This window comes from Sorex fumeus, unplaced genomic scaffold (genome assembly GCF_029834395.1).
Source record: "Sorex fumeus unplaced genomic scaffold, SorFum_2.1 ptg000072l, whole genome shotgun sequence".
Lineage (NCBI taxonomy): Eukaryota > Metazoa > Chordata > Mammalia > Eulipotyphla > Soricidae > Sorex > Sorex fumeus.
This window is the reverse complement of record NW_026606129.1, coordinates 52,816,680-52,838,707: the sequence shown is the minus strand read 5'-3', so window position 1 is coordinate 52,838,707 and position 22,028 is coordinate 52,816,680. Positions and strand designations below refer to the sequence as shown.

The window sequence follows — 22,028 nt, the reverse complement described above, 5'->3', positions numbered from 1 at the left end:
GGTGAGACCCTTGCCTTGTGTACAGCTGATCCAGGTGCCCTCCCGAGAACCCGCAATGCGCACGTCCCGCACAAGCACCCCAGGGCGTGGCGCGCGAACCCAAGAAGAGTATGGGTGGACCTCAGTTTGCGAAGGGTTTTTGTGAAGGGTTTTTTCCTAAAGAGTGTGGTCCCGCCGGAGTTATAGTACAGCAGTTAGGGCGCTTGCCTTGCTCACTCAGGTCCCATCCCCCGCATCCCATAAGGTCACACACACTCCCCACCCCATCCCCCACTCCCGCCCACCCTCCTCCCAAACTTGCAAAGAGTGATTCCTGAGCAACCAGGAACAATCACATGGGTTCCCTGAGCTCTGTCAGAGCCAGGAGTAACCCCTGAGCACTGGGGGTAGGTGGGGGGGGGGGGAGGGGAGTCAAAAACAAACAAAAAAAAGTGCGGTCCCTTTTGTCCTGCTAACAACTTCCATCTCCACAGATTTCTTGAACTGGCCGGTGCTTCAACTCCCTGTTTCACAAAGAGAACTTTCTTTGGTGCTCTGAGCATTTAGTGATAATACATTTTAAATACTTAACACAATACTTTCAAGATAAGTAATTGATCAATTAACCTTAGCTACAGTAGTAATATGGTAACATTGTGCCCTAGTTCTTTCTTTGTATTCCCTAGCCTAAGAACCCCAACCTCACCAAGACTCTAGGATTTGGGGAGCTTGAGCTTTTTTTGGGGGGGTGGGGTAGTTTGGGGCTTTTTTTCCTCCATTTTTGGGAGTCACATCTGAGACTCCGAGCTGACTCCAGCTCAAGGAACCATATGTTAAATTAAAATTAAATTAAAGGCCCTCCCGTTGATCGTCGATTTGCTCGAGCGGGCCCAGTAACGTCTCCATTGGAGACTTTGTTGTTACTGTGTCTGGCATATCAAATACTCTCAGTAGCTTGCCAGGCTCTCCGAGAGGGGCGGAGGAATCGAACTCGGGTCGGCCATGTTGGCCGCTTGTAAGGCGAACGCCCTACCCGCTGTGCTATCGCTCCAGCCCAAGGAACCATATGTAGTGCTGGGGATCAAACAAGTCAGCCATGGACAAGGCAAGTGCCTTAACCCCTGTACTATCTCTCTGGCTCCTGACCTCTCATTTCGTTATCTTTTATATAAGTAGGGAACTGAGAGCTTAAAAGATTAAACCAATGGGGAATTAGAGCTCAAGGGATGGAACACCTAAGTTTGGTCCAGGACTGGGCATACTTCCCCCCACCCAGACCAGCAGGGTAGCCCCTATAGGTCTGAACAACAGAACATCTCCAACCCTTACCATTGAAGCATCAGGTCCCACAGTCCAAGCCAGTATTGCTAGGAGTGGTTCCCCAGCCCCTTGTGAACTGCTTGGAAGCCCCCACCCCCACCCTTGAAAAAAAAAAAAGATTAAGACAGAAACAGTTTCTCACTCCAGTCTCTGTGGTTGCTGAGAATGTTTGTGAAGGACTATTGCCTATACCTAAAAATACAATTGATAAAGGGATGACTTTGAGAAGGGACAATACAATCTAAAACACACTAACAAACGAGGGCCAGCAAAATAATTTAGTTGGCTTGAGGAGAATGCAATGTGACTTTGCACACAGGAGCCCCAGTTCAATGGCACGGTGCTCATAGCATTCAGGACAAGTATACACATACACACACACACACACGCCACTCCCCAAGCATTGATGGGTGTGGCCCCAAAACAACCCCCCCAAAAAAATCTAATGAAAACTTAGAGCCATTAAGAGTTTGATAACTTGGATAACATGTGCAAAGAGAGCAGATAAGGGGGTGCTTGCTTTGCTTTCATCTGACTTGGATTTGATGCCTGGCGTGATCCATGGTCCCCTAAACCACGCTAAGAATGATCCCTAATTGCAGAGCCAGTAGTAAACCCTGAGTACTGGCAGGTGTGGCCCAAATCATGCTGTGCCCACCCCTCCCCACTACAAAAAAAAAAAATGTGTAATGATAGAGTGGGAAAAGCAGGCAGGGCAAAGCAGGCAGGGCACCTTGGAAAGACTCGGAGTGTCTGTGATTGATCCTGGGGTAATCTGCCTTCTAGGACCCGCCACACCCAACCTAGCACACAGCTGGTTGGTACTCACTTTCATTTTTCTAGGCAGCTGTGAAGAGCAGACATACAGAGCAAACACACGTGCACGTGCGCGCGCGCGCACATACACACATACACATATAAACACACCCCTTGCAGAGGAGGCTTAAATGTGTGGCCAGTTCCCCAACATTCACCCATTTCAATGGGGGCGGGGGGCACAATCACCCATCCACGGACCCCCGGCTGAACCTGGATCCCATACTGGGTGCAAGATCCAGGTTCGAGTCCCTCAGCCAAGCAGACATTCTTGGAAGAACACAAACAGCTCGAAGGTGCCTGCTAGGGAGGGGAGGAGGGGGACAGGATGAGGAGTGCCTGAGGCCATTTGCGGAGGTCAGATCAGGCAGGCATGGTGACCGCTGGCTCCCTGCCCTGCAATGCACTGCCCCGTGGTCCTGCTCAGAGTTAGAAGGAGCCACCTCTGTTCGGAAAAAAAAAAAAAAAAACCTCCAGTGAGGAAGGAAGGACGTGCGCTTCGGCTGGCGTGCGCTGCCCCGCGTGTCCTCGGGGCTTGCCCACCAGCTTGGGGCTGGCCAAGGGGTTGCGAAAAGGACGCTGTAAATGACGCTGGGTAAATAAATGAGTAGTACGGCGCGGACCCTGGCCAAGGGGCAGGGTCAGCAGTGTGGCTAGGGGGAATGGGACCCCACTGAGGACTGGGGGAGGGGCGGAGATCAGCGGTCAGGAAGACCAGAGGTGGGGGCAGGGGCGGGAGGCCCCAGGCCCGGGGCCACGGGGGCCTCGCGGCACTCGGCGCCGTCCGCTCCGCGCGGCTGCCGTCGGAAGCCTGGCAGGGACGGCCCTCCGCGGCCGTCCGGCCTCCCCGGAGAGGGACCCCCACGAGCCGCCCCCTCGGGGCTCGGGGCTCGGGGCGGCGGCCAGCGCAGGGGGCGCAGGGTCCGGTCCCGGCGCGCCCGAGGCAGGGGGCGGGCCCGGCGATCCCGCCCCGCCGAGGGGCGCGCCCATTGGCCGGCGGGGCCCCCTGCGCCGCGCCCATTGGCCGGCCGCGGCGGGGAGCACGCGGCCACGGTGGCGGGCGCGCAGTCGGAGGGCGGCGGAGTGGCCGGCGGGGCCGAGGGCTGCGCGGGCGGCACGCAGGGGCATGGCGGGCGCGGGGCTGCGGGCGGCCGCCCGGCGCTGGCTGCCGCGTGGGGCCCCCAGCGGGCCTCGAGCCGCTTCGTCCTCGCCCTCCTGCCCCGGCTGCGGCCCCCCGGGCCCCGGAGCCCACTGCCCCGCCGCCCCGCGCCCCGCGGGCGCCGCCGAGCCCAGCGCGCACCTGTGGGCGCGGTACCAGGACATGCGGAGGCTGGTGCACGGTGGGTGAGCCCGCGCGGGCCGAGGGCCGGGGTGGGGGGCGGCCTCTTGGGGGGGTGGGAGCTCCCGGGCGTGCAGCCCCCCACGGGTCGGGGCGGCCCGGGGGGCCCTCTGGAGACTTCCCGGCGCCCGGGAGCAAGCCGGAGTTCGCTCTCCTCCTGGGTTCGCGGGCCGCTGGAATGCGGGTCGGGCGCCTTCTTTCTCCGGGTCCCGCCCGCCGCGGGGAGCCAGCCTGCACGGAAACGCCCCCAGCCCCTTGTTCTCTCTGGGGCCCCCAGCCGGGGCGGCCGTGCCGGGGACAAAGGGCCGTGCCGCTTCCAAGGACTGGGAAGTCTGCGGGGAGCCCACTAGACTTCTCGGGCAGCTCCAGATGCCGCCTAGAGGTGCGGGGCACTCACCCTGGAAAGGGAGGTGAGGGAGGAACAGACCGAGTCGCCCCTGGCCCGGGCCCGAGGGCTGCTGCATCCTCCGCCAGAGCAGGCGCCTCCTCTCTGCCTTCCCTGCCTCCCTCGGCTGCTGGCCCCAGGAGCCCATCAAAGTTCAGTGCCCTGCATCGGGGGCTGGGGGGCGGCCTCTGTGTGAGGGGGAGGGGGTACCCTGTCTCTGACTGGGGAGTGTCCAGCAAGCTTCACCCCCCTCCCCTCCTGGGATCCTCTCTGTGTTTGTGCAAGAACAATCGCGGGGCCTCTGCAACAGACTTGAAAAGAATCTAAGCAAGAAGGGGCAGGGGAGCTTCCTGAGGAGCCCCCAGTGACGTGGCTTGCATTGTCTGATATACAAAGTGACTTTTCTAGAAGATTCTAGCGAACTGAGTGGGAGTGGCCACATGGGACTCCCTTCTTCAGATGCTGAAGGCAGAATAAAGAAGGCTCCTGAAGAACGGTGGGGGTTTTTTTAGGGGTGTCCTTGGGCCTCTCTCAGGACCTTGCCCCATGCCCAGTGGAGAGTCAAACCTTGAGTGGTCCTTAGGGGATCCACAAGATGGGCCTGTAGGAGGTTGTCTGAATAGCAGCCTGAAAAGCATCTCCTATATGTGGGGGAAGTGGAATGGGGGTCCCGCTGAGTTTTACCACTTAGGATGCACCAGGTCCTCGGAGACGCCCCGCCCCCAAGCTCTTGCTGTGAAAGGGGCAGGGTCATCCTCTCTTGCACCTTGGACTCTGTCTCTCTCCTTGTTCCTAATGTTTGGGGGGTGGGGTGGGGATCCCCATATAGACGGTGGGCTAAAGCTTGGGGGTAAATCTGCCAGAAACCCCAGCACCACTTAGGGTCTTCAAGGCCGACCAGGAGTAATCCTTGAGCACAGAACAGGAGTAAGCCCCAAGCACTGCTGGGTGTGCCCCTAGAACACACACACACACACACACACACACACACACCTTTGCCAGAAAGCTCCTCCCCACTCAGCGCTATGATGCTGAGGGGCAGCATGGGGACAGATTGGGGCAACTCAAACTCAAGTCTCAACTCCACTTTCTCCTGCCAGCTGATCCGAAGCCAGTGACCCAACCTCCCCTGGTCCATTTCTCTCCTGGGCGAGGAGGAGTGAGGGAGGGAGCTGCCCCCAGACCAGAGTGAGGACTGAACTGGCAGGATGCCCGCAGTGATGGGATGGGTGGCACCACATGTGCCTTGTGGCTGCCATGGGACAAGTTGTCGCAGGATCCTTGGTCAGGCTGGAAAGAGGGAGCCAGCCAGGGAGAAGGCAGGTATTGGCAGGTGGGGGCACAGCCTCACTGCTCTGTGGGGGGTAGTGGGAACATGACCCCAGAGCTGTAGCTTTCTCACGTCAGAAAGGAGCAGTGGGAAGGAGGCGTGGGACTGCCCTCCCTCCCCATCCTGCTTTGTTCCTGGGATACTGTGTCTCTAGGAAATAGCAAGGCCCGGGTTGGGGGGCAATTCTGGACTTGACCAGGACTCTGTCCACAGAGCCTCCAGTGCCCAGTGCACTCCCCTCCTGGGGGGCTGCTGGACACGGAGCCAAATCATGGTGGTGCCCAGGAACTGTGGACTGTGGGGGGCGTCCTCCCGACAGCAGATGAGAGGCATTTCAGAGGGGTGCCCTGAGAACCAAGTTCAACTATGAATCACGCTGTGTGTGAGGTGAGGCGGGTTCCTGCTTCACCTACACAGCTGCGGGCAGCTGCTGGGTGCGAGGCGTAGGTGATCCTGGGGCTCCTGAAGGACCTTCTGTACCCATATCCACGCCCACACCCTGCATTTGACTTGAAGGAGAGGAGCTAAGAGATGCAGAGCTAAGGGGGCGCCTGGGAGGGGGCTGTGTTTTAAAAGGGCCTCTTTAGAGCAGGGCTGCTGATGCCCAAGGGCTTCTCTGGGACACGTGACCCCAGAGGGTGAGGGGCTCAGCTGCAGGAAGGGGAGCGCCGGGTGCACCTCCATCTTCCTGCGCCTCTGCTTCCCTGCCCACCGCATCTCTGCTCCTTAAGTGGGGCAGGGGGACAAGAAGATGGGGGATGGGGGGCTGGTCCTGGGGTCACCCCACAGAGAGGGGTGCTGCACACAGCCCGTGCTCAGCAGTGTGAGAGGGAGGCTTGGTCTGGTGTCTTCCGAGGCCCTGCCCTCTCCCTCCAGCTCCCCCAGCGCCCCTCAGTCTCATCACACACCCACTGTTCCTACTAGCTCGCCCAGACTCCCCGCTGGGCCCCTGAGGGATGATCAGACTTTGGGTGTCTGGAACCGCTGCTCAGACGCCACATGGCCCGCCAGCTGTCATTAGCAATGTTCTCTCCGTGGGTGTCATGCGGGCTGGCAGCTGCTGCAGTCCGATTAGAGGGGCCTCACTGCACAGGCCTCGCAGGTGCCCGGCTGCTCCCTGACAAGCCCAGTTCGAGACAGCTGGGAAGGGGCCGAGAGGGCAGAGCTGGGGGCCGAGCTCCAAGACCCGGCCGACACCAGCACAGGCCCCAGAGCCTCAGTCGGCCCGTTGGCAGCAGTGGGCTCGGAGCTGACACTCGGGCTGTTCGGTCCTGGGAACCGTTTGCAGCCGCCCTCATCCTCATCCTGTTTCTGCCCTGCTCTAGACCTGCTGCCGCCCGAGGTCTGCAGCCTCCTCAACCCCGCCGCCATCTACGCCAACAACGAGATCAGCCTGCGGGACGTCGAGGTCTACGGCTTTGACTACGACTATACCCTGGCCCAGTACGCAGACGCGCTGCACCCCGAGATCTTCAACGCCGCCCGGGACATCCTGATAGAGAACTATAAGGTGGGCCAAGTCTCAGTCTCCCCTAGGGCTGTGGGCATGTGTATCTCTGGAGGTGACTGCCCAGCCAGTGGGCTGGCAGTGCCTCTGATGCAGACTTGCCCTGCCCCCAACTTTCCCCACCCCCACAGTACCCGGAAGGAATTCGGAAATATGAGTACGACCCCACCTTTGCCATCCGAGGTCTCCACTACGACATTCAGAAGGTGAGTGGGGCCCACCTTGCAGAGGGGGCACATACCTCAGCACTCCACCCCAGGGGGGCCCCCCTCACCCCAGCCTCTCCCTCTGTGCCCCCAGAGCCTTCTCATGAAGATCGACGCCTACCACTACGTGCAGCTGGGCACAGCATACAGGTCAGTGCCGGCTCCACCCTGCCCCCTCTCCCCTGGTGCTTTAACTGACGGGGTCTGTGCGCCCATACAGGGGTCTCCAACCCGTGCCAGATGAGGAGGTGATTGACCTTTACGGGGGCACCCAGCACGTCCCGCTGTACCAGATGAGCGGTTTCTATGGCAAGGTACCGTTCCATCTGCCAGTGCCCAGGGCAGCCTGCTCAGTGACCTACAGAATGCCAGCTCCCTGACAGCAGGCGCTGACCCCATGGACTAGCCACGGTCTTGCCCTCCTGCCTGGGTCTCCGGGGCTAGGGTGATCCTGGGGCTCGGAGTCGAGCCAGAGGGCTCACGCAGACCCCAACCCCCTCCCCAGGGCCCCTCCATCAAGCAGTTCATGGACATCTTTTCGCTGCCAGAGATGGCCCTGCTGTCCTGTGTAGTGGACCATTTCCTGAGTCACGGCCTGGAGTTCGACCAAGCTCATCTCTACAAGGATGTGACGGTGAGGGCACCGGGCCTGCCTCTGGGGTGGCAGGGGTGGGGAGGGGGTCCTGCCGCACCTTCACTGTCCCCCTACTGCCCCCCAGGATGCCATTCGAGACGTGCATGTAAAGGGCCTCATGTACCAGTGGATCGAGCGGGACATGGGTAAGGACAGGCATGGGCGCAAGGGGCTGGAGGGTGCCCCGCTTGTGCTCACAGGCCCCTCTCCCCGGTAGAGAAGTACATCCTGAGAGGGGACGAGACCTTCGCTGTCCTTAGCCGCCTAGTGACCCACGGGAAGCAACTGTTCCTCATCACCAACAGTCCCTTCAGCTTCGTGTATGTGTGAGCCCTGGGGACGGGGGGCAGGGCAGGGGGCCGAGGAGAGACTGATGTGCCCCCCGCCCCCTGTAGGGACAAGGGCATGCGACACATGGTGGGTCCAGACTGGCGCCAGCTCTTTGACGTGGTCATCGTCCAGGCAGACAAGCCCAGTTTCTTCACTGACCGCCGCAAGTAAGGGCCTGTGGGTGAGGGGAGCATGGCGGGGTGGGGGGAGGGTACTGGTCTGGCCTTTACAAAGTAGGGGGTCGGGTGGGGGGTGAAGCAGCCAACCTCTGCCTGAGACCGGAAATCCAACCCTGCACCTCTACTTCAGGCCTTTCCGGAAACTGGATGAGAAGGGCTCTCTGCAGTGGGACCGCATCACCCGCCTGGAGAAGGGCAAGATCTACCGGCAGGTGAGGCCTGGGGTGGCCCCAGCAGGAGGCGCAGGCCTCAGTGGCTGAGGGGTCCTGGCGCTGCTAGTCTAGGGGGCCCTGAGTCTACTGAACCAGACATGAAGATAGTCAAGTTTGCCACACTCACCACTTTTTTTTTCCTTTTTGGGGGTCACACCCAGCAATACACAGGGGTTCCTCCTGGCTCTGCACTCAGGAATTACCCCTGGTGATGCTCAGGGGACCATATAGGATGCTGGGAATAGAACCCAGATCGGCCATGTGCAAGGCAAACGCCCTACCCGCTGTGCTATTACTCCAGCCCCCACCACTTTGTTTCTTTGCTGTTTGGTTTTTGCCCACCCTGCAGTGCTCAGGGCTTCTCCTGGGCCTGCCCTCGGGAATTACTCCTGGTGCTGCTCAGGGTTCCATATGGGGTGCCGGGGATCAACCCAGGGTCGGCCACACGCAAGGCAAGCGCCCTCCCCGCTGTACCATCACTCCCCCCACTACATGCTACTTTTGGATTCTCAAACTGAGCTGATACGAGGTGGCTCAAATGTTTGTGAGGAGATTCCTGCCCCTTCCCAGGCTCGGAGCCTGGACCTGAGAAAGGAGCTGTGAACAGGCCAGCCCTGGCAGCAGCAGAAATGCAGGCTCACCAGGCTGTTTCAGGCTACACCCTTCATGTTCATCTCGTTCTTTCTGCCCCCTTCTGTGGGGTCCCCGCTCCTCACCCTCTCCACTGGAGCTTGTTTCGACAATTAACTTGTTCCTGCCACCTGCTCTGGGCCCTTTCTCTCCCTTTGGGCCCCCATAAGGCCACTCTGACAGCACCTGGCTGGCATCTGTGCCCCGACTGTGGGATGGGGTTCCTGCCCGCCACTGGTGCTTCATACTCGGGCCTCTCCATTTCTGTTCCCCTGTGGGCTTTCTCTGTTTAAGTTTGGGCCTGGTGTGTTTTCAGTCTCTCTTCTCTGGCTTTGGAGCAGGAAAAGCCAGTGAGCTTCCGTGGGCTGCGGCTCCCTCTGGACGCACCCTTGGGAAACCAAGAACAAGCTGAGGACGGGGGTGGGGGGTGGGGGGGTAATGCTGCTGCAATTTGTTTCTCATAAACTGGGAGACCCGAGTCAGGAAGATAGCGCAGAGGGGTGGTATGCACTCGGGAGCCCCAGCCCAAACTCCTGCATGGTCTGAGCATCATCAGGAGTGTCCCGGGTGCCCCGAGCCAGGAAGAGCTACTGAGCGCTGCTGGGTGTGGCCCCAAAACTGAACTGAGTCAGGGAACTTTCCATCACAACCTAACCCGGGTGGGTGTGAGGGCACAGGGAGGAGAGGCCCGGGGTGAGGGGACTGTGCCCAGCCCGCAGGGTTCCTTCTGCAGCAGGCAGCCCTTCCTGTGTGAGGGGAGGGCGTGAGGCCAGAAGCCAGAGGAGGCAGCGGCAAGGCCACGGGAAAGGGCAGCCCCGCATCCGGCTGGAGCGCCTGGCGCCTCTGGGGACTTGGGAAGCCTGGTGGGGAACAGGCTGGGCTCGGCCCCCTCTCGGAGCCCCTTTGGCACACTTGGCTCCATCCCAGCGCCCCCACCTCTCCCCAGGGAAACCTGTTCGACTTCCTGCGCCTGACGGAGTGGCGCGGCCCCCGCGTGCTCTACTTCGGAGACCACCTCTACAGCGACCTAGCGGTGAGCAGAGCAGACAGGGCTGGGCTGCGGGAGCACAGACGGGGCTCCCCACGCGCGGCTGCTGAAGCCCGAGCCGCCTCCCCGCGACTCTGCCCACAGGACCTCATGCTGCGGCATGGCTGGCGCACGGGTGCCATCATCCCCGAGCTGGAGCGGGAGATCCGCATCATCAACACGGAGCAGTACATGCACTCGCTGACCTGGCAGCAGGCGCTCACCGGGCTGCTGGAGCGCATGCAGGTAGGCGGGCGTCTTCGCAGCTGTCGGGGCCCTGGGGCCCAGGGCGGCCAAAGGCACGCCCACACGGACCCCACCCTGTGTCCCCAGACCTACCAGGACGCGGAGTCTCGGCAGGTGCTGGCCACCTGGATGAAGGAGCGGCAGGAGTTGAGGTGGGTAGGGCGGGAATCGCAGCCCACCCCCACTCCCTGCCCGCTGAGTGCCCCCTGAGCGCCCCCTGAGCGCCCGGTTCTCCCTCCCCAGGTGCGTCACCAAGGCCCTGTTTAACGCCCAGTTCGGGAGCATCTTCCGCACCTTCCACAACCCCACCTACTTTTCCCGGCGCCTCGTGCGCTTCTCGGACCTCTACATGGCCTCGCCCAGCTGCCTGCTGCACTACCCCGTGGACTTCACCTTCTACCCACGCCGCACCCCCCTGCAGCACGAGGCGCCACTCTGGATGGACCAGCTCTGCACGGGCTGCATGAAGACGCCCTTCCTCAGTGACATGGCCCACATCCGCTGAGGGCGCCTTTATTGTTACCCCGCCCCCTGCACACACACACACACACACACGTACACACACACGCACACACTGGCGATTCCACACAGGCAATAAAAGTGCTCTCTCTCTCTGCCTGCCACGCTGCCCAGCAGCCTCACTTGACCGCGAGGATCCTCTGGGTGTCAGGGAAGTCGTCCTCCAGGAGTGAGTCCTACAGGGGGGCATGGTTGGCGACAGGGCCAGGTCCATACCCGGGGCCCATACAGTCATGCCCCTAACCCTGACTCACATCAAAGGGCTCGCCAAAGGCATCGTGGCTGCCAAAGACAGGGTTGGGGACTGAGACCAGGGTGGGACTGGTCCCCTCCTGCCACGGGGAGAAGTCATCTTGAGCGTCATCTTCCGCCTGGGGAGAAATGGGGTATAGTGAGGGGCTTTAAGCAAGATTTGTGGACTCAGGTCTCCCTCACCCCATAAATCCTACCTGGAAGGTGGAGAAACCAAACCCAGTGGTCTTGCCTCGGGCCCGGAGGTAGAAGGCTCCAGCTGCCAAGCCCACCAGGGCCCCGGCAGCCAACACAGCCCCCACACCTGCAGCCACAGGAGGGCCCTCAGATGCCACCACGGCCCGCTGCAAAGAGAGAGGATGTCCAGGACGTGGCTAGGGTTGTCCCCTGCCCCTGTGGTGCTGTGTCTTCCTCCCCAAGCCCCCAACTCACAGGCTGCAGGGGTGCCAGGAGGGGGCTGGCCAGAGCATGAATTATGCCATTGAAGGCTATGATGTCCCACACGATGATGTGGCTCACCACCACTGTCCCTGGGGCCTGTGGGGAGAGTAGTGGTAGTGCCAGTGGCAGTGAGGACACGGCTAGATGTGGGGGTGGAGCGGCAGCCAGACTCACTGGAGGTACCCCCGAGCTGCTGTTGGTGTCTGAGTCCCTGATCACAAGGCTGAGGCCTGAGTGGGCAGGAAGCGAGGTCCCCTGGCTGGCGTTGGCGCTGAGGAAGGTGGCGTTGGAGGCATGCAGCTCCAAGTCTGGGCCACTCAGTGTCTGTGTGAAAGCAGGCACTGTTGGTTAGACCCACCATGGAAGATGAGTCTGCCCACCTGCAGCCCAGCTAGTCACCATGTTGTCTGCAAAGCCATTGTTGACCGGGACGAAGAGCGTCTTGTAGGTGAGCTCGTCATCCAGGAAGTCCAGGAAGGCAAGACCCTGTGGCGTGGCGTTGGCGTAGCTCAGCAGCATCTGCGAGGGTGTGGAGAAGGCTGTGGGCGGGCCCTCCACAAGGACCCCACCTAGCGTGCGCCCCCACTTGGAGGCTGGAACCTCCCCCACCAGACACACACCCCATAGAAGGTGGAGAAGTTGGCCGTGGTAGACAGCACATCAAGCAGCTTCCCGTTGCAGAAGCTGATCCCATCGCCTACAAAGCCGCTGCGACACCGGCAGGACACATCTGCAGAAAAAGCGGTGGATGGGGCGAGGCGGGAGGGGCGGGGCCTGGTGGGGTGGGCGGGGCGGGGCCCGGGTGGGCGGGGCCTGGGCGGCACACCTTGCTGGCGGTAGCAGTAGGCATCCCAGCGCTCTGAGCGGTTCTCACGGGTTCCCAGGCTGATGATGCCCACCTGGCCGTCACCGCAATCGGTCGCGGAGGACACGACGGGGTGGGCAGCCGAGCCGTTAGCCAGCCAGCCCACGAGGCACTGATGGAAGCCCAGCTATGGAGGGCAGAAGGGGATGCTAAGACCCCGGGCCCCACCAGAGAGCCCCCACCCTCCAGCCCCAGGCTGGTTTCCAGGTCCCCCGCCTCACGCACCTGCTGGGCAGCAGAGAGCTGAGGGAGTGAAGCCAGGGCTGCTCCCTGGGCGTCACAAGCCGCCTCTGCCTCAGAGAAGTTGAAGCCGTAGGGGCCGGTGGGAGCCTGGAGGTGGAAGACACCAGCCCGCTTCTCTGCACAAGGGACAGCCGAAAGATGAGGTGGGGCGGGGAGGCCGTGAGGCAGAGTGGGGCCCCAGGGAGCAGGAACAGGAGCTCACCCTGAAAGTGCAGGTCCGTGCACACTGCGTCCTCATGACAGGGGTGTGGCTGGTCCAGGCAGCGGTCCACAGGAGGCTCTGGTTCCCCCACGCATTCAAGCCCATCACCCACATAGCCAGCGTGGCACACACAGCGCCGTGAGTTCTGGAGACGGGGTGGGGGGGACACACACTTTCAGGTACTGGGAAATCTTCTCTGTGGACCCTCCACACTGCCTCCTGGCTTGCACCTGCTCACCGGGCCAGTGTTCAGGCAGTCCGCATGCTCACTGCAACCCCCGCGCCGGCCATCTGCGCAGGGGTCTCGGGCACGGCAGCTCCAGCCGTCACCCTCATAGTCCGCCAGGCAGGTACAGTTGACAACAGTCCCTTCCTGACTGCAGGTAGCATGCTGGCTGCAACCACCATTCCCATCCTGGCACAGATTGGCCACTGGAAGCCAAGACAAAGTCATGGGACCAGATGAAAGGAAGAGGGTGGGGGTCGCCCCTGGTATTCCCCTGCCTGCTCACCTGTGCACTGGTGGCCATCCCCTTCATAACCCAGGTTGCACTCACAGGTATTGCCCGTGCGGCACACAGCCTGGGGTGCGCAGGGTGGGGTACACACAGGCTTCAGTTCTGCTCCCGAGACCCCCCACAGAGGTTAGTAGCTGCTGTCCTAGGTGGTCCCCCGGCCTCCTCCCACCCACCCTCACTCCCAGCCATTGAGATAAGGCACAAGCACTGGGGCCACTCACCCAGGTGCACCTCACAGCGTGGCCCTGTCCAGCCTTCCAGGCAGAAGCAGGAGCCAGAGCCTCCAAGGCCCTCGTCACAGAGGCCGTGGGCAGTGCAGGTGCAGGCTGGGGTAGGGGTGGGGACAAGCAGGAGGATGGGATCAGCACAAGGAAACAAGAGAATTGACCCCACTCAATGGCCGGGCATGGTGGGAGGGCTACACCACTCACCTTGGCAATGGGGTCCAAAGTACCCCGGAGCACAGAGTTCACATGCTGTCCCCGCAAACCCTGAATGGCACCTGCACTGTCCACTGCCGCTCATGCCATCCAGACACGTACCATGGTCGTTACAGGGGCTGCTGGCACCACCTGGGCAAGCTAGGGGAGGCAGAAAGACAAGATGAGAAGCCAGGGGCTCTTATCAGGACCCCTCATGTATCCCCCGCTCAGGGCCTTTCAGAAGCTGACAATACCCCATGGGTCAGATCCTTGGGCCCTAGAGGCCCTCCAGACCCCCTACTAGGTCCTGCCCCAAGTTCATGTATGTACCATTCCCCCCTCCCACACACACACCTTAAAAGTCACACACACACACACACACACACACACACACACACACACACACCTCAAAAAGCCAATGTCTTCCAGAAAAAGGCATTTGCCAAACCTGCCCCTGATTTGAGGGGAAAACACTCTCTGAGACTGGCCAGAGGGGTGCCCCCAGCTATCCCCAGCTGTTCCCAGCTGACCCCCGCTCTGTGTGTGTGTGTGTGTGTGTGTGTGTGTGTGTGTGTGTGTGCGCGCGCACGCGCACACAGCATTGCTCAGGACTCACCTCGACACTCACTGCCGTAGTGGCCAGGGCAGCAGCTGGGCTTCCAGCTGGTGGTGACACAGTTGCGCTGGCAGCCCCTGCCCAGACTCTGAGGCTGGCCCCAGAAGCTGGGCCGAGTCCAGGCACTGCGCAGGCCAAGCGAATGTAGTGGCGGGGATGACCAGAACTTGGAGTAGTAGCGCCAGCAGGCCTCGGGGCTTCCCTGGAGTCCAAGAGGAGTCAGGCTGCAAACGTCTGAGCTGGAAACACGGGGCCTGCCCCGGCCTCACAGCCAGCTCCAGGCTGCTTACCTGCTCCTTGGAGCCCTCAGGACATGGTGGCTCCAGCCCACAGATGCTGCAGACCTGGAAGAGAGGCAGGGAAGCTGGCACGGCAGGCTCAGAGAGCGGGGAAGGGGGGGAGTGTTTGTGTCCTGCCCCATCTTGCCCTCACCAATCGCAGCAGCATAGTCTCAAAGCGGTCACAACGAGCGCCAAGACCAGGAGGTTCCAGCAGCTGATCAATGCCATAGGCCAGTCCACCCTCGAAGGGCATGTACCTCTGCACAATGCGGGCTTCGTCCTCTCCCACGAGGAGCTCACCCTGCAGGTGGAGGGGGGTCCATGGAGCTCTGAAGACCCCCAACTCATGTACCCCGCCTCTCTCCCTCAAGCCTGCAACCTGAACTCACCGGCCGAGCACGGCTGCAGGAGAAGGAAATAGGGGTCCCATGCATAGTGCGGAGGGAGCCCAGGTTGGGCAGGTCAGATGCCAAAGCCTGAACAGATAAAACCACAGCTGGAGGTGGGCAGTCGGGCACAGTGGCACCACAGGGACCAAGGTCTAGAGGTGCACCCACCTTGACATTGCGGATTATATGACCCCGCAGGATAGCTGCCAGCTTGTCACGGTGGTCCTCATGGTACAGCCAGGCTTGCCGATCTGGTGGCAGCGCCCGCAGGGCTGCGTCTGTGGGCCACAGCATTGTGAGGGGTCGGTGGGACCCATCACGCAGCAGGGGCAGGAGGCCAGCTGTCTGTTGGGGAGGAGCAAAGGTGTGGCTGTCACAGCCCCCACGAGACCAATCAGCAGGGCTATGGGCCTGGACTGCAAGCACAAGAAAGAGCTCCAGGATTCCAGGGACCCTTCCCACCAGTCACGCCATCCCAGGCATCTGGGCATCTGTACCTGGGCATACTCACAGGAATCAGCCAGCACCCACCTCAACTGGTAGGGAAGTGGGCATGCATAAGTCTACACGCACATGTGAGTGCACAGGTAGGCACACTGGGGAATACGGGTTAGCACACGGGTGTCTGGGCAGGGACAGGTACACAGACACGGTCACACACGGGGGTGGTACCTTCACAAGACCGCTGAAGATCTTGTACCCAAAGCTTTCTGCAGCGGCGGTGACATTTCTCTGCAGAAAAGTTCTCATGAGCTTTGTGGTCAGGTGGGAGAGGAGAGACCCAGGTCCTCTCCAAGCCTGCCATTTAGCTCACAGAACCCGCGCCTAGGTCATTACCCTCGGTACGGGGGCCGCACCGGGCTCCCAGTGTAGCGCCTCGGGCGGCAGCAGGACTTGGTCAATAAAGTGCAGAACGCCGTTCACCGCCTCCTGGTCGCTGTTCACCACGCGCGCGAAGTCATTGATGTAGATGCTGCCCTGGGGGTGGGGCATGGGCGCGTGGGGGCGTGGTCCGGGTGGAAGGAAGCCGATTGGTGGGGTGTTGTGGGCGGGGCCTTGTGGGCGGGGCCAAGGCCCCGCGCCAGCCTCCGCGCTCCTAGCTCTAGGACACGCCCGCCCGCGGGGGTGGGAATTCCCACCTCTCTTTAAAGCCCACCCGCCGCCGTGGAGATTGCAGGGCACAGGCGTGCGGGACGCTGCGGGCCAGCCTGCTCACCTCCCGCTCGCTGAAGCGCAGCGAGTGCCCCGAGAGCGTGGTGGCATAGCCCTCCTGCAGCAGCTCCTGGCTCCGCAGCCGCCGGCACCCAATCACGTGGTAGCGGAACAGAAGGGAGCGCTGGGCGCGAATGCGGGCCAGCTCATCCTGGCGGGAGAGGCGGGCGTTGAGGGGGCTCCCTCTGCTAGCCCTGGAGGTCCCTCCCTAGGCCCCCGGGGGCGGGCGCCGCGTTACCTGGGACTGGTTGGCCAGTAGATCTGCGTAGGGCACAAAGATCGTGAAAGGTCCATCTCCCTTGAGCTCATTGTATTCCTAGGGGGTGGGTGGCGACAGCTTGAGTGGAAATGGGAGTGGGAGGGTGGGCAACCTGGCACCCACACAGACTTACTAGGGCCTTTGGACAAGACCTCAGTCTGAGACACAGCTCTCTCCGCCCTCCAGGTGAAGACAGAACCCAGAGGCAGAACCCAGAGGCAGGTCTAAGCCGCCCTGGACGACCAGGAGGAAGTGGGGGATCCATGATCACTCACCAAGAGGTAAAGACTGAAGAACAAGGCTTGGCTGTCCCGAAGGAGTTCCTGCAGGGGCCGAAGGTCATCTCAGATTTGGGGTGCCCCCTGTTCAGGACCTGGTGCCTCTCCTACCACTTATGGCCCATGTCTGACCAAGGCAGAGCTGGGGAAAGGAATGCCCACAGGGGAGGGGTTGTTTGCTCAAGATGCATTAATGGATCCTAACTCATGAGTCAGACCTAGACAGAATCAGATGTCAGGCTCGAGGTCACAGCCAGGACCAGGATCAAGGTGAAATCTGGGAGTCTGATGGAGGCCAGGGTGTTCGGCACCCAGGGGAGGGCCAGGTGGCGCCCTTACCAAGCTGACGCGGGCTCGGCAGGTGAAGCCATCCCCCACAGAGTGGGCCGGGTTGCAGGTGCAGGTCCTCTGGCCGTCCCCTGTGCTCTTGCACTCGGCATAGGGGCTGCAGCCCCCGTTTCTCTGAGGCAGGATAGGGGTTGGAGATTGGGTGTCAGGCTTCCCCTCGCCTCTGCTCCCACCAGCCCTAGGGAAGGTCCCCACCCACCCCACATCCCAGGTCCCATGCCTCAGTCAGAACTGGGGGTGTGGGGAGGCTCTGGGAGCTTCTGGCTCCCTCCTTTGCCCCCCACCTCCATATGGGTGGGACAGGGTTGGGGGCCTGACCTGGGAGCAGGGGTCCAGGAGCTCGCAGGCCCGGATGCCGTCCCCGCTGTAACCGTCACGGCAGCTGCAGGAGACCTGTCCCAAGTTCTGGTCAGGGGGTGCTGCTAGGGCCCAGGTGCTGGCCAGCATCCCCTCTCCAGGCCTGGTGTAAGGGGCCGCCTGCAATGGGGGGATGGCCCAGAACCCACTGCCCCCCTCACTGTGCTCACCTGCTGGGGCCCGGTGGGGATGCAGACTGCATGTGCGTGGCAGCCCCCGTGGCGGACGAGACAGCCATTAACCTCTAGGGCAGAGACGCTGGGCTGAGGGGGTAGATCCTGGGCAGCCCCCCATCTCTGTCCAGTGTGCAGTTAGGTGCCTGTCCTGATTCTCCCTGCCCTCTTGAGCCCCTTAGCCATTCCTTCCCAGTTGGACTTGGCACCCCAAGCATCTGGGGCGGGGTCCCATGCTCACCCTGGCACAGCTCCCCATCACCCGAGTAGCCGTCCTGACAGGTACATGTCCGCTGGCCAGGTGCCACCTTGGTGCAGTTGGCATGGGGAGAGCAGCCGCCATGGTTGTGGGCACAAGGGTCCACCTCTAGGGGAAGATAATCGCAGAGAGTTTTAAGAAGCAGAATTTTTTGGGGGGAGACTCATGAGAAAGGAAAAGGTCAGAGTGGGGGAGGACCCAAGGGGACAGCAGGAGAAGGCCTGGGGGTGGGGGGCACCTAGCCGTACCTGAGCAGAAGGTGCCGTTGCCCGAGTACCCTGCAGCACAGACACAGGTAGGGGCTGCAGCCGAGTCCTGGATGCAGCTAGGAGTGAGAACAGCAGCAGGTCAGCTGGGTCTGCCCCACTCCGCACCTGCCCACTTGCCCCTAACAGGCACTCACTTGGCATTGACGTCACACTGAGGGCACTGAGAGCTGGTGATCTCTGGGTGATAGGAGCATGGTTCATCATCAGATTTCAGTTCCCACTCCTGCATCGCCTCCCAGACACCCCCACCCCGGCGGCTACTCACTCTGGTCACAGTGGAGGCCCTGCCAGCCCACGTCACACACACAGCTCCCATCCCCTTGCAGCCCCTCCTGGCACAGCCCATGGGCACAGTGACACACTGGAAGGGGACAGGCAGGACAGGAGTCACCTGCTGGACCTTGGCCACCAGCCCTGCCAGGACACCAGGCCCAGGGGCTGCCCTCACCTCCAGTGCAGTTGGGCCCATAGCGGCCCAGTTCGCACATCTCACAGGCGGTCCCATGGAAGCCTTCATGGCAGTGGCATTCCCCACTGCCCAGGAACCTGTCCTGGCACTGCCCATGGCCTGAGCACACGCCACCGAGGCCCCCAGGGCACGGTTCACACAGCGTGCCAAAGAAGCCTGGGCAGCAGTCGGGCACCTGCAGGAAGGGCACGGGAAGGGCCCCCACGGGCCAGGTAAGATGTCAGGGGGAGAGGAAGGGGACCACAAAGCTAGCTGGACCCAAGGAATGACCATCTACACTCCTCCCAGCAGCAAGTAGAGAAGGGCCGGGCCCCAAAGTGAGCAGCACCGAGCCCTTCCCCCACTTCCAGGAACCCAGACCATCACCGCTCCCCTCGGGCTCCCCTAGGGCCAGCCCATGTCTGCTCCTGAAATGTGACTGATCCCCACTGGACCCCCCACCTCACTCCCTTCTCCAGCCCAGCAGGAGAGGAGGCGTCAGGGCAGACCTTGATCTTCCTGGTACATGTGTACAGACAGCCCCGGGAGAAGGAGTAGCCAGACTGGTAGACACAGCTCTTCCGGGGGGTTTCCTGGAACAGAGGCAGATGTGGGCAGGGCAGTGAGTGAGGAGACAGACAGATGGACTGCGGGTGTCAGTGGGTCAGGCAGGTCAACGAGGGAGAGAGTTGAGGAGGAGACCAAGGAAGCCCGTAGCCAGGTCTGGGCCCCACGCAGGAGCCTCCTCTGGGCCTTCCTCCCGGCCCACCTGGCCCAGGCCTGCACCGGCCAAGCCTCACCTCCAGCTGGTAGCCCCGAGTGCAGCGGAACTTCCGGGAGCAGCTGACACATTTCTCCTGGGGAGGGGGGTGGGTGGTGTGTGTCAGACCCTTCCTTTCTCTGGTGTGGGCTGACAGCTAAGTGCCTACGTGCCCCCACTGCCCCCAGCCCGGCTGGCACCCCACTCTCACCCTCAGGGCCTCAGCATGGCTTCTTTCCAGGCAGCGGCTTGAGCTCACTGTCAAGACCCCGGAAATGCCGTACAGGGAAATGCCGGATGCCTCCACTATGGGACCTTCCACGGGCACACGGTTCACCTCTGGCTGCAGGGCGGGGAGGAGGAAGAGAGGTCACCGGGCCCCCTCTGCCTTCCCCCTCAGGGGCGGTGGGGCGCTTTGGGGCTGGACGGGGTCCGTGGAGCAGAGGTGGAGGGCTCCCGGGCAGGAGCTCTGAAGACTAGGGACCTTTAAGAGCAGGGACGAGGGGCTGGTCTCTGCTCCCCTGTCCCCCCAAACCTGGTTGCTGTGGTTGTAGAAGACCAGCCAGTGTGTGGGGCCCAGCAGGGAGTTGCGATGGCCGCCCCTCCGCAGAGTGTCCGTAGACAGCGCCTCACCCAGAATCACGTGTTGGCGCACAGTGTCCGCGTCCTGGGGAGACAGTCCACTCTGTATCCCTGCAGGGCGCCCTCCCGAGCCTGGGGCTCTCAGTGGGCTTGACTCACTCTCCATGCCGACCCCTCTGCATCACCACCACACACACACACACACACACACGCATGCATGCACATACACGTGCACACAGGCATACACATGCACGCAAGCATGGGAATACACACACGCACGCACAGATGCATGCACACACAGATGCACGCACATGGACATACACACATGTGCGCACAGGCATATAGGTGCACACAAGCAGGGGCATACACACACATACATACAGATGCGCACACACAGGTGCACGCACATGCACATACACACAACACACAAGCACCCATGCACACATGCACACACCCATCCCCTGCCTCACCAGGCTGCTGCTGTTGCCATGGGCTTCCAGTGAGTGGTTGGTGGGTATGAAGATGGTGTAGGCTGTGGCAGCATCAATCTGGGACACCAGCCCGTGGCGCTGTTGACACACTTGCCTTCAGTTCTCAGCCCCTGGGGAGTGGGCAGCAGCTCCAGATCATACCCCCCCCCCATCTCCATTCCCTTACCTGCAGCAGCTCCCCAAAGAGGTGGAAACTGGGTGTCAACTTCAGGATCTGCAGGAGGCCCTGCCTGGGCAGCACGTCCCCTCTGGGAGGGAGGAGGACCTGCAGGCAGTGAGGGGCTGGTCAGCGGATCCTTGGAGGCCTGCCCCAAGAGGCCCTGCTTGCTCCTCCCTGCCCTACCTGGCTGAGGATGTGCAGGACACCGTTGGTGGCGAGGAGGTCGGCCACGGCCACACTGGCATTCTGCACCCAGACCCTCTAAAAGACAACAGGCAGACCTATCTGGGCACAAGGGGACACTTACAAGTAGGTGCAGGGCCTCAAAAAACTAGACAGGAGAGAATAGAACTGGGCTGGGCCCTCACCGCTGAGGCAGACCCAGTCCAGCAGCAAAAGGGCCTGGCACGCCCTCTAGTGCTGGCCCGGGCAGGGCAAGAGGACCCAGCGTTCATCCCTGGAGACCCTGGTCTGGAAGCCTGTGTGCAGCCCCCTCGCCTGCTAAAAGATCACTGTGCGGGGGTAGGGGGGTGTCAGGACACGGTCCAGGAGAGCTGGAGCATTTGCTTTGCATGCTGGAGGACCAGCACTACCTTGTGGTCTCCCAAGCACTGCTAGGAATATCCCCCACTGAAAGTAGCCCCTGAACACCACCAGGCATGTCCCCCAAGACAGAGGGATGGGAGAGAGTTCAGTCATAGCATGTGCAAGGCTGCGAGGTAGATCCAGAACCACCAGGGATGCTCAAGCATCAGCGCCTCACCAGCACCAGAGACCAGCCACGGGGGCCACAGCACAGGCCCCCACTGTCAGGCCTGCCCCCTCCCCCCAGCTCTGCTGAGTGCGTCCCATAGAAGAGCTGACAGATATAATCAATGAACAAATGAAGGTCACCACGTACCCCACTAATGTTGCGGATCCCCCACCGGATGGTGGGGTTCAGGGTGGCCACATCCTGCCCACCCAGCTGGGCCAGCTCCTCCTCAGACAGGGAACCCTGGAGAAAATGGGCCCTGAGGGGCACCATAAGGGGGCAGGAAACCGGTTTTTGTCACTTTCCCCAGAGGTGCCCACAGGCCAACCTGAGCCCCTCTGGGGAGGGGCTGGATCTCTCCCAGCGGTGCCTCCCAGGTTCCCCTGGCTGCCCACCTGACCAGCTCGGTCAGTGGCCGGGGCTGCATCCAGAAGGCCTGGTCCTCAGAGCTCAGCCTGCGGATGGCAGACTCGGAGGGCACCAGCACTGTGAAGTTGCCGTTGGCAGGAAGAGTGAAACCAGCCTTCTGCGGGGCACAGAAGGGATGGGATGGTGAAGGCAGCGCCAGCCGCCAGCACCTGCCTGCTGCCCGCCCCCTCAGCACCCCCAGGCTCATACCCCACCCCAGCTCTCAGAGAGGCTGTGAGCATCCAGCGCCCTGCGCTATCCTACCTTCACCCACTGGAAGAAGACAGAGAAGTGGGCGTTTGCTTCCAGCTCCTAAGGAAGGCAAAGGCTGGGGTCAAAGTCTTGGGACAAATCCAAACCCCCTGTCCCCAGGACCCCAAGC

The 22,028-nt window shown here is 61.6% G+C and overlaps 3 protein-coding genes across 4 annotated transcripts in view; 1 reads left to right on the top strand and 2 right to left on the bottom strand.

Annotated features, from left to right (window-relative positions):
* The window catches only part of GNL3 (G protein nucleolar 3), a 133,843-nt gene extending 129,942 nt beyond the window's left edge, over nt 1-3,901 (bottom strand). Inside the window, exon 1 of the mRNA XM_056129238.1 lies at nt 3,898-3,901. The gene's annotated coding sequence lies outside the window, so the exon portion shown is untranslated. The remainder of the gene's footprint in view (nt 1-3,897) is intronic.
* NT5DC2 (5'-nucleotidase domain containing 2) lies at nt 3,199-10,750 on the top strand. The gene is made up of 14 exons (XM_056129236.1): nt 3,199-3,455; nt 6,495-6,679; nt 6,808-6,882; nt 6,977-7,032; nt 7,103-7,196; nt 7,388-7,516; nt 7,602-7,662; nt 7,734-7,836; nt 7,912-8,013; nt 8,156-8,237; nt 9,814-9,900; nt 10,000-10,140; nt 10,228-10,292; nt 10,384-10,750. The coding sequence occupies exons 1-14, from the start codon at nt 3,242-3,244 to the stop codon at nt 10,643-10,645; spliced, it is 1,656 nt and encodes a 551-aa protein (XP_055985211.1). The 5' UTR covers nt 3,199-3,241; the 3' UTR covers nt 10,646-10,750.
* STAB1 (stabilin 1) overlaps nt 10,626-22,028 on the bottom strand; it is a 25,232-nt gene continuing 13,829 nt past the window's right edge. For both annotated transcript variants that reach the window (XM_056129232.1, XM_056129233.1), the window contains exons 28-69: nt 21,911-21,958; nt 21,634-21,764; nt 21,386-21,497; nt 20,668-20,745; nt 20,491-20,589; nt 20,304-20,402; nt 19,787-19,918; nt 19,463-19,594; nt 19,292-19,348; nt 19,001-19,084; nt 18,492-18,687; nt 18,309-18,404; nt 18,178-18,220; nt 18,023-18,099; nt 17,757-17,882; nt 17,513-17,586; nt 17,304-17,378; nt 16,977-17,099; nt 16,635-16,682; nt 16,339-16,416; nt 16,105-16,251; nt 15,726-15,866; nt 15,561-15,620; nt 15,057-15,233; nt 14,889-14,975; nt 14,651-14,800; nt 14,509-14,562; nt 14,219-14,420; nt 13,612-13,761; nt 13,402-13,506; nt 13,175-13,282; nt 12,901-13,094; nt 12,663-12,807; nt 12,443-12,576; nt 12,179-12,344; nt 11,973-12,082; nt 11,752-11,871; nt 11,527-11,676; nt 11,344-11,448; nt 11,109-11,255; nt 10,914-11,030; nt 10,626-10,835 (exon numbers count right to left, since the gene is read on the bottom strand). In XM_056129232.1, coding sequence (XP_055985207.1) covers nt 10,779-10,835; nt 10,914-11,030; nt 11,109-11,255; nt 11,344-11,448; nt 11,527-11,676; nt 11,752-11,871; nt 11,973-12,082; nt 12,179-12,344; nt 12,443-12,576; nt 12,663-12,807; nt 12,901-13,094; nt 13,175-13,282; nt 13,402-13,506; nt 13,612-13,761; nt 14,219-14,420; nt 14,509-14,562; nt 14,651-14,800; nt 14,889-14,975; nt 15,057-15,233; nt 15,561-15,620; nt 15,726-15,866; nt 16,105-16,251; nt 16,339-16,416; nt 16,635-16,682; nt 16,977-17,099; nt 17,304-17,378; nt 17,513-17,586; nt 17,757-17,882; nt 18,023-18,099; nt 18,178-18,220; nt 18,309-18,404; nt 18,492-18,687; nt 19,001-19,084; nt 19,292-19,348; nt 19,463-19,594; nt 19,787-19,918; nt 20,304-20,402; nt 20,491-20,589; nt 20,668-20,745; nt 21,386-21,497; nt 21,634-21,764; nt 21,911-21,958 — 4,734 coding nt within the window. In that variant the 3' untranslated portion in view covers nt 10,626-10,778. The remainder of the gene's footprint in view (nt 10,836-10,913; nt 11,031-11,108; nt 11,256-11,343; nt 11,449-11,526; nt 11,677-11,751; nt 11,872-11,972; nt 12,083-12,178; nt 12,345-12,442; nt 12,577-12,662; nt 12,808-12,900; nt 13,095-13,174; nt 13,283-13,401; nt 13,507-13,611; nt 13,762-14,218; nt 14,421-14,508; nt 14,563-14,650; nt 14,801-14,888; nt 14,976-15,056; nt 15,234-15,560; nt 15,621-15,725; nt 15,867-16,104; nt 16,252-16,338; nt 16,417-16,634; nt 16,683-16,976; nt 17,100-17,303; nt 17,379-17,512; nt 17,587-17,756; nt 17,883-18,022; nt 18,100-18,177; nt 18,221-18,308; nt 18,405-18,491; nt 18,688-19,000; nt 19,085-19,291; nt 19,349-19,462; nt 19,595-19,786; nt 19,919-20,303; nt 20,403-20,490; nt 20,590-20,667; nt 20,746-21,385; nt 21,498-21,633; nt 21,765-21,910; nt 21,959-22,028) is intronic.